Source organism: Phragmites australis, chromosome 10 (genome assembly GCF_958298935.1).
Source record: "Phragmites australis chromosome 10, lpPhrAust1.1, whole genome shotgun sequence".
NCBI classification, from domain to species: Eukaryota; Viridiplantae; Streptophyta; class Magnoliopsida; order Poales; family Poaceae; genus Phragmites; species Phragmites australis.
The window spans coordinates 33,348,256-33,364,059 of NC_084930.1; the positions used below are offsets into that span (position 1 = coordinate 33,348,256).

The window sequence follows — 15,804 nt, forward strand, 5'->3', positions numbered from 1 at the left end:
CATTGTATGCATGCTTTCATATGCAATTAAGACATTGTCTGTTATAAGCCTGCCTGGAACAAAGGCACTTTGCTCACTAGAAATGATGTCAGGCAGGACAATTTTCAGTCTATTAGCTAGGACCTTTGAAGCAATTTTATAAAGAACATTACATAAATTTATCGGTCTATAATTGACCAATCGCTCTGCTTGTGCCATTTTGGGGACTAGAACAATTGTGGTGTCGCACAAGCCCTTTGGGGTGTCCTCGCCTTGAAGAAAGATTCGCACTGCCAAACAAATGTGATCATGAATAAAATCTCAATGGTGTTGATAAAACATTGCAGGAAAGTTATTGGGTCCTGGCGCCTTTGTTGGTCCCATTTGGAAGAGTGTGTCCCTAATCTCACCATCTATGAAAAGGTTTGTAAAGTTCCTCATTGATGTTATCACCAACCTTTCGGGGAATAGACTCTAAAATGGCATCATTAGCCCCACAACATTCTGAAGTAAATAAACGCATGTAAAAATCATGAGCCATATCTCTTATCCCCTCAGCATCTTCACATTTTCCACCATCATCCTTGATCAGATACTTTATCTTATTAGTTTTCCTCCTAGCTGAAGCCCTAGCATGAAAAAAATATGTATTCCTATCACCTTCCTTTAAACAGTCAACTCCAGACCGTTGTCTCGTCATAATTTCTTCACATTCCAAGAGCTCACAAAGTTTCCTTTCAATGAATTTCTCCTCAGCAGAATATTCTATAGCAGGATTCAAGGATCGAAGTCTTGATAGGTGGCGCTCAAGCTTTGAAATATTCTTCCGAATTGATCCGATAGATTCTTTACTCCACTTCTTCAAGGATCCTGCCATCTTATTGATGTTGGACCAGATAGTATGAAGATTCCTAGGACCATGAAAACCCTCATTCCAATTCTGTTCCACCACTTGCTTATAATCACTACTCTGGTCCACATAGCTTCATATCTGAAAGTATGCGGTACAACTTTGCTCTCCAAATTTGCACAACCTTTCCCTATTGTTATAACAACGGCATAATGATCAAAGCAAGATGTGATGACATTTTCCACCAGAAAATCATCAAAGAGACTTAAGAAGTGGCCATTTGCTAATGCTATGTTAAGGCAAACTTTAACATTATCATTACCAACTTGTTTATTATTCCAAGTGAATTTGGAACCCACACACCCCTTGTCCACTAAACTATAGTCTTCCAAACAGTCCCTAAACAATGTCATATGTGCCTCACCTCTTTTTGCTTTCCATGAGTGTTCATCTATCGGTGGATGAACACCGTAAGCGGGGATTCTGAGGGACCTCCTTTGAGATTCGGCTGGGGGACTGGTCCTGGATCTACCTCGTATGTGGGGTTAATGCGTGTGGGACTTAGACAGGATGAATCGTCGTTGGCTGGTAGAAAAAGATGCACCAAGGGTTTATACAGATTCAGGCCGCACAGAGGCGTAATACCCTACTACTGTGTGCCTAGTGTATTATCAAGGCTCTTCAAATGCCTTTCTCTGGATCTCTGTGTTACAAGGTTTTGGACCCTATCTTTCTATCTTGAGCTTCTATTGTCCGAAGTCTCTTGGTCAGCTCTGGACTCTTGTTGGCTTTCCTTGTTCGCTTGTTGGCTTGTTGGCTTTGGTGTGTTTTTCGGTCTGGACTAGACTGTCTTCCAGGTCTTGTCTTCTACAAGTGCTCCCCCCTTTTATCTACCGGGGGGAGGCTCTCCAGGGAGTGCCCAGAGCGGGGGCACAAGTTCCCGTAAACAATAAATAAAAAACAACCATCATGGGTCTACAGTTGATATTACAGAGGGTTGAAAATGCGCCCCTCGGACAGTTCAATCGGTCTTCACGTCCCAACTTTAGCAGGTGCAGGGGGGCCCACCGGCCAGCCTCTGGGTATTCTCTCATGCCCGTCTGGTCAGAGTAGGTCTGACATGGTCTGATGCAACAGGGTGATAGGCGATAAGCCTCAAGCCCATCGAAGATAACTTCAAGCCGTCTTCCTTTATGGGCCCCGCGAGGGGACATGCGATAGGACCCGCCGCATTAATTGTGCCCACGCCTTCCTACCAGGCGATGGCAGGGGCTAACGTATTCAATACGACAGGCGTGGGGGGAGTGGTTGGACGTGACTGGCCACGCTTCCCATTAAATGCAGCATCGGACCTCCCACCGATCGATATCTCATCGTGGAGTCCTGACGGGGTCCACCGGCAAGAGGCTTCTCTGGTCCTCGGGGAACTCTGGGTACTCGGGGACCAACTGTTCTTAGCCCCAAGCACCCCCTCCTGGGCCTGGCCCTTCTCAGATCCTCGGGGAACTCTGGGTACTCGGGGACCAACTGTTCTTGACCCCGAGCACCCCCTCCCGGACTTGGCTCTTCTCGGGTCCTCGGGGAACTCTGGGTACTCGGGGACTAACTGTTCTTGGCTCCGAGCACCCCCTCCCGGACCTGGTTTTTCTCGAGCCCTGTGACACTGCGCTGTCCTGGCCTCGAGACTCGAGAACCCCCGATTCCCATATCACCGACATCATCCCTACATAAAGCCTCATTGAAATCACCCGCACATATCCAAGGGCCATCCCATTGTGTCCTGATAAACTGGATAAGATCCCAGACCTTACTACGTTGAGTTGTTATTGGTTCTCCATACACAAACGTTGATCTCTAGACGCTTCCATCTTGCTGGTTGACAAGCACATCAATAATATTGGAAGCATAGTGTTGGAGAGACACTGAACACTCAAGGGATCAAAACAAGACTAAACCAACATTTGTCCCCTCACTACTCACTGCAAAGCATCCTAAGAAATCAAAAGACCACATGAACCTCCTAGCTTTGTTATCCCTCATTTTAGTTTCAGATAAAAACAAGAGTGAGTGACGGAACCGCCTGACCAAATGGCGAAGCTCACTAACTGTCGAGGCTATCCCAAGACCTCGACAGTTCCAACATAAAAGATTCATGGCTCCCAGCGGGACTGGTGACTAGCCCCGTCGATAAAGTAAGTGATACATTCTTCTCCTTCTTTTGTTTCTTTATCAACGCACCAAGCGTTTCATCAAGATTAATATCTAAAGCACAACCTCATAAGCTTCATTGGAGGCTCCTATCGTTTGACCAGCAACCAACGGTGTCTCCATGAGGTCCTCATCTCCACAACAATCCTTACACACCTCATGTGCTATCTCATTGTTTGGAATTTTGACTTGCTTTCTTTTGTAGCCTCGAGAAGACTTACTAAGTATCCTGGCTTGAGAAAAGATCTTCACCTGTAGATTTACACTCGCACTGGCTTGGTTGACCGGAAGGAGGGTGAAAATGATCAAAACAGACGGCCTCCATGTGTGTCACAGTATCAGTTCCTGAGTCAATTGAAGCTCTCTTCAAAGCTGCTATCATGCTTGCTAAAGCAGGGTAGCTTAAAATTCACAACACATGTATATATCACCCTTTTCAAATGTTGTTATTGTTATGGACGCTCTCATGGACGTGAAGAATCCTTTTAAGGTAGTCACATTCTCTTTTCTATGGTGGTGGTGATGGGGGTGAAGCGCATTTCGGATGGTTGCTAGTATTGACCGAATTAATTTACTTTTCAGTTTATTTCGCCAGAATGCACTTTGCCCAGTCAAAGCTGCAATAACTTGATCTAGTTTCTAGGATACATATGATCTTTGAATATTTCCTCTTTTTAACGACAACCTTCAGCATGCCCCATGGGCTGAACTCTAAACTGAGGCAGTCTTGCAAGAATCAGCAATTTTCTGGCATTGATAAACAAGCAAAACTGAATCCAACGCTAGATCTTCAGTGGAATGATACATGGGCAAGCTTTCTGCGCCTCAATCATATACTACATGTAACCTCACAGAATCAAAATTAAAGTAAATGGCTAACAAAAACTGTGATCTCCTAGAAGATGTCATGGCTATGGTAATGTGGCATATACTACATACACGTACAACTGATTCCTCACCCAACCCATTGATTTCAGGAAGTGAAAATGTTGCGAGAAAAAAAAAAGGATTTTCCTATTCTGTTGCCAAAAGAAGCCAGCCGGGATTGACACCAGTCGAGTAATCCTTCCATTTGTCAAGTATGGGGTCCATTTCAAGGATTTTACAAGCAATATGTGGCTTGGATAGCACTGCACTAAGCATCATCAATCCCAATGCTGCAAGATAAAATTGGGGTCAAAATTTTCACCATCAGAATGAATAGGCGCGTCCATTGAGTTGTGCTTCCCTCAGCTTCTACTCTTGTTGGGTTAGCGCTGCAAGAAGCAAAATAAGAGTAAATACTAAGGGGGAAAAGTCCTTGCTGCAATTAAGAATAAAATAAGTAGCAAAAGTGCAATGCATATTCATATTTTACGGTTCCTTACCAATCCAATGTAACTATCTTCCACTAAATTAAATCAGTGTTTTTGCTATAAGCACAAGCATATATGATAGCACATCCATTAACAAAGTCAAAGAAAATACTGGTGAATCGACAAGCTGGTGATATATGATTGTATTTTAATCTCTTAATTAATTGCCAATGGTGTGTACTGAAATAATTGGGTTTGCTATCCAACGTTTGGACGATAAGGGTTTAGCTGTTCAAGAACTTGGGGGGCAAAGCCAGTGAATCACCATTGACACAACTTGGGTTTTTACATTTGCCAAACAATTCTTTTAGGCTGACAAAGTTCCTTCACTGTTCGTACCCCATTGTTCCTCACCATCATTCCCATTTACAAGAATAGTCTCTTCAGGTTCATCAGCATCATCTGGGACAGCTTCATCCGTGTTCTCCTCCACTTTAATCTCTTCCAATGCCTAAGAGAAATTATATAAGTTATTTTAAAAAGTATTACAATCATCAATCAAGGAGAAAATATTAATGAAAAAATGTTATTGCAATCAAGACCAAAGGAAAGCTTACTGGTCTAAAAATGATCAGTATATATAACAAATATGTTTTTCTTTGAACACCATAGCATATAAGATGGGATTGGATAAGAAGAAGCACAGGCTGCACAAAATACAAGCGTTACCTCTTGATCAGGCTCTCCATTTTCATCCGCTGCATCTACTGGTTCCTCATCTTCAGTGACCTGCATCCTTTTGAAAGCTTCCACAAGAGTCATGTCTGACTTCTCAGCATGGTTCAAGTACTCGTCAGCTGGAGGATAATGGCCCCTGCACATAAAAGCTTTATTACTGCAACAAGTTTATTTACTTCAAAACTATGCGGTGCTCAGGACAGATGTAATAAAATTTAACATTGATGCCATTACTCTCTGGAACAAAACAGAACAGATTCTGAGATAAATTTTTACCTCTGAGAAGCAATACTCTAGAACAAAAGAAGCAGTTTCTGTAGTAATTTTTACCTTTGAGAAGCAACACTCTTTTCTACAGTAAGTGCAACCTGCCAATCTTCAAATAAATTTGGATACTCAGAAGGATCTGCCAGAGACTCTGCAGCTTTTGGATTAACCTGCATAGAAGGAACAAATAAACAGAATAAGATAATAGCATACACTTTTGTAATGGTCGCAAACTCTTCGGAAAGAAGGTTAAGAGCAGAAGATTAAGAAATTACTTTACTGAGGTCATTTCTCCAAATTGCTACTATCTCCGAGACTTTGCTGGGTAGATAAGAACGTGCCATTAATGCAGCTTCAGGTATACGATTGCTGCAGAATACACAAGGTGATGTTTAGCTCTGAAAGGAATTCCACCACAACAAGGACTTCATCACAACAAAAATGATTTACCTGTCTACGAGCAACTGTATGCAATCTTCCAATTTACCGAGCATAAAAAGGCAGAGGAAAGCAACATTATTTTTCCCATGCCCTTTTGCTAGAGAAGCAAGCTTTTCGACTCCTTCAGCATCACCAAGAGATGAGTATAGTAGCAACAGGCCACTTAAATCCTTCGCTTGAAGAAGGCATTCTTCCACCATCTCTAGCTGAAACGCAGAAGTTGTGGGGTACTCACATCAATAAGCTAGCATGCATGAGCTGCAATATTAATTTGTTGATTTAAGTTATTTGTCAATTGCATCAAAGGGCTGCAATATTAAACACTCCCAATTTCCATGGAGATATTCAGCAAGAAAACCATGGAAGTACATAATCTAAAGCTCATTTTGAAAAGCATTTTTGGTTGATTTTTCTTCTAGATCTTGATAGGCTTGGCAAGCCAACGTAAAAAACCCAACCACTCTTATGGAGATGAAACCCAAAAGAAATCCGTTGGGGCGTAACCCTCTTAGCGACGCGCCATATCGAACCCAGGTCTGGTGTTAAATGGGCAAGGGCTGGGCTGTCACCCCTTGGTGACGCGTCGTATCTTGATCTAGATACAGTGATAAGTGGGCAGAGATCGGGTCATCGCATTCTTAGTGGCGCACTACATCGGCGCCCGAGTGTAGTGAAAAATGAGCAAGGATCTTCGCATTTGTCTCGACAGGTGTGAAGGGTAAGGAAACTAGCCGAGCCAAGTAGGATCCGTTTAGATAGTTGGAACGTGGGATCACTAGCAGGTAAGTTGCGAGAATTAGTTGACACAGCGATTAGGAGATGTCTAAATACTCTATGCATCCAGAAAACTAAATGGAAGGACAAAAGGCAAAGGAGGTGGAGAATATCGTCTTCAAGCAATGGTACACGGGGACCGCAAGTGGAAATGGAGTTGGCATCTTGATCAATGAGAGCCTCAAGAACGGAGTGGTGGACGTCAGGTTGCACAGAGATAGGATTATCCTTTTTAAGCTGGTTGTTGGGGATTTGGATTTGAACGTAGATACGATGAAGATGTTAGTCATAGAATCAAAACCAGATGGATGAAATTGCGCCAATCTTCTGGCATCCTCTGTGACAAGAAGGTGCCACAAAAGCTGAAAGGTAAGTTTTATAGGATGGCGATTCGGCATGTGATGTATGGCGCTAAATGTTGACCAACTAAAATGTGACATGTCCAGCAGTTAAGTGTAGCAGAGATGTGTATGTTGCGATGAATTTGTATCCATACAAGAAAGGATCGGATCCAAAATAATGATATACGTGATAGGCTAGGGGTAGCGCCAATTGAAAAAAAACTTATTCAACATCGGTTGAGATGGTTTGGACATATCCAATAGAGGCCTCCAGAGTCACTTGTGCATAGCGGGATACTGTGGCATGTTGATAATGTGAAGAGAGGCAAAGGTCGACCGAACCTAACATAGGAGAAGCCTGTAAAGAGAGACTTGAAGAAATAGAATATCCCTAAAGAGAAACGCGTGGAAGTTAGCAATCCACGTGCTAGAACCATAACTTATGCATCAGTCTCCTTATACCATTGTTACTTTTATTTTATTACTATTATTAGTACCTTTATTATCATTATTGTTTTCACATCATCTTTTCTCTAGCCTACCCCAACTTGCTTAAGACAAAAGCTGTTGTTGTTGTTGTTTTGAAAAGAGAAAAAAAAATCCAAATCAAAACTATTTAATCACAGAAAAAAACAAATCTCAAACTTCAATACTGGTACTCTATCCTTGAAGACTTGTCCACTCGGCAATAGTCATTTACATGACACATATCAACAATCTTTCATAAGACTTAAGAACCAACCTTGCCTGTGGACATGGCAAGTTCGCCCAGCTGCTTCCATTTGGATTCACTTTGTGCTTCTATGGCGATAGCCTGTACAGTAAATGGCCTCGAGATTTAAAAATATATGTTGTTTAGCTAATAATTTTTGCAGCATAGAATACCTTCAAACAAATTTGCTCTACAGTAAGAGAAGAAAGTGACAATATGTTATGTACCTTTGCAATTTCTAATTTTCCAAGCTGCACAGCTAGGTCAAACTTGTAATCAGCATCAGTGGCTATCTCAAGAGCCTCCTCCAACATACCTCTAGATTCCAAGAAATGAGCGACACTGCCATATAAAAGAAAGGGAAACCAAAAGAGTACTCAATATGAAGTTGGACAAAATACACAAACAGATGAAGGAAAGTAAGTGGTCTGATTTCGTTATGACACTTCCATTAGTCAGTCAATATATGAAGATACACCAGACAGAAGTCGTTACGTAGTTTTGACAACAGAACTAATACGTCCATACCCCTAGCGGAGTCTATTTTAGATACATGTACAGTAGAAGAGTTGTGTGATAATACAGACATAAATTTAGCATATAACTGTTTCTTCACAAAACAAAGGAACGGCTGTAAAGCAAAAGAAATATTGAAGACTGATACAAAGTAACTTATCCTTTTGGAACAAAAGGTAGCCACAAACCTATTATATTGTGCCTTTGGTATGGATGGTAAAACTTCATTTGCACGTTCCAAATCCCCACGCATCACAAGGGTCTTATACTCAATCAAACTGAGAAGTAATGTGTACCCCACAACACTGCAATAAACATGTATGTTAGTTGCAGAAATCGACAACAGATGCTATATAAGAAAGGAATCAACATTTTCAGGAAAACACACTTAAACTCCTTGTCAATGAGATAAACTCGACTTTGATTCGCAAGATATCCCAACAAGTACATAGGGCGATCCAAATGATACATCGTGGTGATCTGTAAATATAAAGTTTATAACTACGTAAACAAATGAAGTTATAGCGCACAAGATACCCATATAGAAAAAATTTAAACACGAGAAGATGCTTGTGTGAAGTGGTACAATATCTTTACCTCACCACCAACACAATAATTTAGTCGTGAAGATGAGTTGTTATAAATGAAACAGTCTCCAACCCAAATCCCTGTCCGCACTCGCTCATTGACTTCATGAAGCAGCTCAAAAGCATCTTCAACACCTTCCTCGTCCACAGGCTTTCCACCTTCTATATAAGAAGCAACAACATCCCTCTGCAAAAACACAAATCATAAAAAGATACCATGCCATGTTAAAAATGGCTTACAAAATAATATACTAACAAGGTGCGGAAAAAGAAAAAAAGAAACAAAACAATAAACATTTGGAGGATACAATATCTTACATTGTACTTGAGGATGTAGAATGATGTATCACTTGCTATCGCAACTAGGTCACCGCTATCAGCCCAATAGAGGTTCTACAAATGCATAGTAAAGAAAAGGTTAATTAATAGTGAACTCCATATATATGAAATTTCCATCAAAAAATATTTGACTCACCTTGACATTCACATCAATGCGGCGTATTAGTCTGCAATCAGCCCAGTCATAAAAGCAAATGAAGTCATTGGAACACATTGCCAACAATACCCCACCAAAAATACGCTCCGCTGAAAATGTAGGACGGACGGTTTTCTTCTCCTGTGAATAAGGTTCATATAATTTCTCAGGCGACTCATTGTAAAATGCCAAACAAACAAACAAAAAGAAGATTATAAAGTCAACTAGTATAGAGTTATAGCTACTACAAGGAAACATGGTAAACAGGTGAAGATAGTAAAAACAAGAGGCCGCACCTTCCAAGGTGGTCACGGAAGACACTTGTATCTTACAAAGCAAAATTAAAAGATAAATATCACTAATCAATGAAGACAACACACCTGAAATGATTTATTGAAAAATTTTATTCTTGATGTGCTTTCCCTGATTGCATATTCACCTTCTGATGACCAAACAAACTCCAATGCAGATCCAAATGATCTGTTCCTCCAGGCCAGAGCAGTATAAATTATATATTCGCCGTCTCCGCATACAACAACAAACCGGCCATTAGGATTATGCTTCAAGTTCTGACCAAACAAAAAAGATCAATCATAGTCAGATTGTACACTATTCAGGATCTAAGAAAGATAATTGTTTGCATAATAAAAAGATGAAACAAAGTTACAGACATCTCAGTCTAGTAGCAACATCAAGGAACAATAATACAGATGATGGTTAAGTGGAGAGCAATTCTGTTAAATGATCCATGCAGCATTGGACTTGCGATTTAAGAAACACTAAAGCTTATGGCATTCTTGACGCACCCATCAACAACTCTTATTGGAGATTACCATTATGCATGACCAAATGGTAGATACATAAAATTAAGCAAGTGAACAAAGTTAAACTATTGCAGTAAGCCAGTAAACAGCTTGTGTGTTCTTTCTTGAAGCTTATTTAGTCATTATCAATCACCACAAACTGTAGTAACAATACCTGTTGTTTATGCATGTACAAACATGAACATTATAGTAGTAGCGGCACTTAAGCACACTACAAATCTACAATACTAATGGCTTTTAGAATATGTAGAGCATAGTAGTATCCAAAAGTACCTGCGGGTATAGATCACAACATCCTAACTCCTTTACAGCCAGGGGCAATCTTTCACCATCAGTGACCTAATTTAGAAAACATAATAACCCATCAAGCCAGGGTCTCTTCAAATATATTTTTTTGTAAAACAGACCGACTAACCTCAAAGCCTGCACTGACAGTCTTGATATTCACAGTTTGTATCTCGTTATGTTTCGCCCAAATGATTTTTCCACTAGTATCCATACTTGCTACCGGTACTTCACGACCCATTTTTATCATAATAGTTCCCTCATCATAACCAATAACCATCCTAGACAATAACAAAATGGTACATTGGTTTCAAAATTAGAAAAACATGGTGGCACAAAACAGAGCCTACTAGTTATTTAAATAAATCAAGAATGTGAACAATTTATCAGCCAAAGCCTACATGTATGAACATATTGCAAGAAAGATAAAAGTGAACAGAATAGAAGACATGGAACAGTAGTAATAGCCATCAGTTGGCAACTTGGGTTTTGATGAAGTGTGGAAAGGATATGGTAAAACAATCATCCAATAAGGTGTTGCCTGTGAAGGTCTAAGTCAACTATAGCGTGACTCTCATAAAAGCAACCATAAAATAACCTGTAAAGAGGACTTCTTATTGATTTATGAAGCACAATACAAGTATATGTATCCACTACAAGAAACGCAGTGTGATGTGATGCTTCTAGTTAAAAGTAAAATATTATATAAATAGCTAGTGTCCATTAGATAATGGATGGCACCAAAGAAAGAAATCATAATGCAAATGATCTTATGGTTACCTTCTTGATCCCTTCATGTATCCAACGGCCCAAACTCTTTCAAGGCCATAGTTCAGTGTGTTCTCAAGTCTACAAAATGAATAATGAAATAAGGGTAAGAACATCTCACAATTGCAAAAATTCTAAGAGTAACACACTTAGTGTGTGGCCACAGTATATTACATTTTCAAATTACAAGAGGTGGGAATAATTTAACAACAAAACAGCATCGGTAATGTCAATAAGCATACCAAATAGTAATTTAATTACACAGCCAGTTACCCTTTATTTCATACCCTCATGAGTTGAGACTCACAATATCACTGACTGTAGTTTCTAAAATTACCAAAAATGGCAGTGTGATAGATCCACTTTCATCAAGATCTATTTATCTTGTACTAATTGCAGAAGGCAGATTTCCTATACTCTTATCACTGCGTACAGAATGTAGCCATGGTGGCCAGATTGTGAGACTCATGCACCAAAAGCTAGAGTGGTTAAATGCCCTAAGAGTTTTCAGATCACTCTTGGATACAGTTTTGAACTTAATTGACTTGAGAGAACAAGCATAAAAATTGAATACTGCATAATATTTCGGCATGATATAATAAAAGTTTTTGCATGGGTAAGTTTTATGAGACATATCGAGTTGCATGCTGCGTAAGGTAGTAATTTCAGTGAGATGGCAAAAAATCTTGTACATTTAAGTTCATACATCATGGAAACTAAGTTATCATGGGTTTGAACTTTGATGAGTACACAACTATGACAGCAATGTCATGCTCATAGCCTAAATATTAAAAGTTTATTGTGCCCATTTTTACAAGGGGAACAAGACTATTGTTTAGCATTCAGGTTGAATGAGAAGAGTTGGTAAATCAGTTTCGGGAAAGTAGCTTGAGAAATGATAAATGGTCAAGCATGAAAACTAGAAAAGACCGAAAGATCGATCTAGAGTTCATATAAACGAGTAGACATAAAGATTAAAGCAACCTGTAAGTTGTCGAATGCCATATACGAACTGTGCCATCTTCTGATCCAGTAATGATTATAGGAAGCTCAGGATGGAAACAAACAGCAGAAATGTTATGTGTATGGCCGTCAAGTGTCTGAACGCAGCTTTTTGTTTGGTAATCCCAGACCTAATTTACCATAGTTGCGCCACCTTAGGACTTCATTGAAAAACTGAACATTCAAGATACAACAACAGGGTACAAAAACAGACCTTTGCAGTGGAATCATCAGAACCGGTAATCAAATAGGGTCTATCACCACCAGTGAAGTAGTCAACACAGTTAACACCTTTCTGATGTCCATCAAGTGTAAAATTTGGATCTGGAGAACCCAAACTCCATATCTGTCGTTTTAGATTAAGAAGCGTTAATGAACCAGATCACATCGTGAGTGAGTCATGACTCATAAGTAACATCTTGCCGCACATCAGAGATTGAAAAATATACCTTCGTAGTGCGGTCAAGAGATGCACTTGCAAAGGTGTTAGTATCCTTTGGATTGAAAGTAACCTGCATCACATAGTGCGAATGCCCCTCAAAGATTTGAGTGCACATCCACCCTTTATCCCAATCCCACAGTTTTATCAACATGTCATCAGATGATGACAGTACATATGGAAGAGTTGGATGGACTGCAACACATCTGATGTAATCAGTATGAGCCTCAAAAACTTTAACTTTGTCCATGGTATTGTAGTTGTAGACGCGAATGAGCATATCGTCTGCACCAGCGACAACCCATTGTTTCCTCGAAACAAATTTTGCAGACCGCACTGAAATTAAGTTCAAATATATATTAGCATCATGTCCATCCTCCAGTACAAGTTCTCTTGTCATGTGAACATAAGTGCACTGCATACCTGGTAGTTCCGAGACTTCAAATGATTTCACCATAGCCTGCAAAGATATATAAAAGCAAACAAATTAAGAATCAAATTCTAAGGAGCCATCTTTAAATTTTAATGGCATGATGTTATAGATATATTTGTTATAAGTAATATGCCAAAACTGTACCGATAAATCTTATGCAACACAAGTTTCGGGAGGAGGCTCGAGAAGGCCTTAACATCATATGCTACAAATACATAAGCCAACTAGTAGGATCCTAAATTACCAAGGACGAGACAAAGAATCCATATGGCATTCTCAAAAAAATTCAGACTCATTTTGATTCCTTATTCGACCCTAGGTAATTAGGTCTCACCAAATGTGGATTACACAAGATGTACACAAGTCACCATTCTATATTCAAGTATAAAGGCCATGGAGGACTACAGGTTCATATACATACTGTGCAAAGTGGTTTTGCGATGCACACTTGAATCTATGTTGGTTCAAATCCAAAACCATGATGGTGATGAATGTTGATAGAAATGAGACAGCAACAGGTCATCTAATTGGAAGATATAAAGCGCCAATAGAGTGCAGTTAGGCTCACTAAGACCTAAACTGGGCTAAAAGAGAAAGAATGATACATGATGGACATTCAGCGACAGACAATATTGAACTATCAACAGGTACCCAGGATTGAGTTTTTTCAGTGTTGAAACGTGGTAAATGTGTCAGCACAGTGCTGGGAGCAGTCAAGTATTGTTTCTAGCACTAAATACAATTTGCAGTTTGCACAACTTGATCAACATGCAACGAGAGAAATATGCCAGCAAACTTGAATGACCGTTCTTCCAGGATAAAATCAATCTAGAACATGCAAAATTCATGGAAACAAACAATAAGAGACAGTTCAGATTATTCAAACAGCAAAAACATCAAGGATCAGATTCCCGCGTTGAGAAATTAAGCACTAACTTTATGCAAGGTTCATGGACTGGTGCTTGTTACGTAGTATTTAGTCCAAGAGGTCTAACTACATATAATAGGAAAAAACACAACATGAAAACCAAATCAAACACTTGCCTGTGACTGATAATCCCAGATGCAGACACTCCCTGAGTAGAGGCTCGAAAGGATCCTGCACCAATGCAAAAGCACGTAATTAGCAGTCAGTACAAGTACATCAAAACTATAAGCACGAACAGCCCGAATGAGACTGAAATGCAGTGAACGCCTCCCAAAACACGATCACTTGCCATGGCTCCGTTGGATGCAAGTCCACCGACTTGACCCTCTCCGACCGTTGCGCGAACTTCCTCTAATCACCACCAGAAAAGAGAAATGAACACGAAATCAGCGCAAAACCAACGCGATACAAACAACCACAGTGAGACAGAGATCCAGCGAGCCGGCGCACCTTGATCTCCAACCTGAGCGGCTGCAGGAAACACAAGCAGAAAAACAACATTGATCAGATCTCAGCGCATGCGCCACGAACTGGGCTCCAGAAAAAACCCGGCGAACGGATTGGAGATTCGGGGGCGAGCGAGTTCAGATCCGCGTACCATAGTGGCGACGGCGAGTCGGGCGAGCGATCGGCGGGGCGACGAGGCCAAACTACCGGCGATAGGGTGGTGGGGAGAGGCGAGGCGCGGCGGGTAGTGAGCGAATCGGATCGCGAGCTCGGTGGCGGCCTGGCGGAGCGACGAGGGTGGGAGAAAAGGCCTAACAGAGTAGGGGGGGTTTTATGTAATTTATTTTACTTTTCTAATTCAAAGTATTTCCAAGAGGTTAAATATTCTTCAAAGTGAAAAAAATCATTGTATACGCTACCAATTTTGTGAGCACGTTGCCAGGACGGACTTCAACGACCGGTTTTTATGGGACTAGTTTTTTTTCGCTAAATAGGGTCTATCGCACAACCACATTCTCGACTCCCGCTGGTTTTCCCGTGATTAGTCACTATTAGTTGTGGGGTAGGTACTCATCTAAACTAAACCACTCTTATTTAATGCTAATGTTTACGTAGTTTTTCTTTTCCAGGTGTACCCTACCGGCTAAGGCGACTAGAGCGGACGTAGAGCTTCCATATTCCCTCTCGTGGCATTAATTGTTACAGGATGGATTCGTGGATGTTACTAAGGACGTAGCAGGTGCGCATGGGCAACCGGTGATAAGACGAAGCAGGCCGGGCGACCCAGACTAATAAGTACAGAAGGGCTAACGGATGGGACAGGCCTCGCAGCGCTCCGGAGCTGGCGCGACGCATACGTGCTCCGTAATTATAGTTTATTGTTGACTGTCTAGATATAGATAGGTCAGTTGGATGGGCCTATTTGTAAGGATTTTTCCCCTAGGCTATAAAGGAAAGAGAGGAGAGAAAAAACAGAGAAAAAAATGCATAAGATATAGAGCTATTACGCTAAGGGGCCTGAACCTAAATAATCATCGGTGTTCTTGAGTTGTACATATACAAACAAATTTAGTAGGTACTTCTTAAACAAAGATCACGCACTCGTCCGATACACTGGAATCATTGTCAAAGATTTTCCCCCGACAATACCGTAGAAAAGCTTGGCTCATTTTAATTTTGATACCACAGGTAGACTTGCGCCTTGTTCTATGATACATGATCAAATATAAATCATTTGGTCATTCTCTATTCTATTAATGCTCTGATAGTTCTACGGTAGAAGTGTGCTAGTTCAAAGAAGAAGAATGTGTCTCGCAACTTGTTGGCGACGAGATCTAAACATGGTAATATTATTGTTCATGTTATAATGATCATGTGTAGAGAAATGGATGACTTTCGATTATCTACATTATTGTGTACTCAACCAGCACATCTTCTCAACGATTCAATTCAGTGTTGAAGCATACTGGCTTTTGTCTTCTGTTTTTTTTTTCTT

General features: G+C 40.5%; 1 protein-coding gene across 3 annotated transcripts; it reads right to left on the reverse strand.

Moving 5' to 3' along the window:
* Positions 1 to 3,764: 3,764 nt before the first annotated feature.
* Positions 3,765 to 14,639, reverse strand: LOC133930878 (coatomer subunit beta'-1). 3 transcript variants are annotated; one of them, XM_062377649.1, is made up of 25 exons: positions 14,461 to 14,639; positions 14,313 to 14,333; positions 14,152 to 14,213; positions 13,979 to 14,033; positions 12,925 to 12,961; positions 12,512 to 12,837; positions 12,277 to 12,408; positions 12,045 to 12,193; positions 11,073 to 11,141; positions 10,423 to 10,573; positions 10,281 to 10,346; positions 9,564 to 9,752; positions 9,184 to 9,324; positions 9,027 to 9,101; positions 8,719 to 8,895; positions 8,510 to 8,601; positions 8,310 to 8,426; positions 7,833 to 7,947; positions 7,636 to 7,707; positions 5,788 to 5,984; positions 5,613 to 5,706; positions 5,401 to 5,507; positions 5,062 to 5,206; positions 4,747 to 4,843; positions 3,765 to 4,293 (listed from the first exon to the last, which is right to left on the reverse strand). In XM_062377649.1, exons 1-25 carry the CDS (start codon positions 14,461 to 14,463, stop codon positions 4,274 to 4,276), a joined length of 2,709 nt encoding a protein of 902 aa, XP_062233633.1. In that variant the 5' UTR covers positions 14,464 to 14,639; the 3' UTR covers positions 3,765 to 4,273. The 3 variants fall into 3 exon arrangements, with proteins under 3 accessions (XP_062233633.1, XP_062233631.1, XP_062233632.1); XM_062377647.1 differs by having other exon boundaries at positions 4,658 to 4,843; XM_062377648.1 differs by having other exon boundaries at positions 4,732 to 4,843; positions 14,461 to 14,638.
* Between the last annotated feature and the right edge of the window lie 1,165 nt (positions 14,640 to 15,804).

Coding starts and splice junctions, on each gene's coding strand:
- LOC133930878 (XM_062377647.1), bottom strand. Junction 9,102..9,183: donor GCATTGATGTGAATGTCAAG/GTGAGTCAAATA, acceptor ATGCATTTGTAG/AACCTCTATTGGGCTGATAG. Junction 5,508..5,612: donor GGAGAAATGACCTCAGTAAA/GTAATTTCTTAA, acceptor CCTTCTATGCAG/GTTAATCCAAAAGCTGCAGA.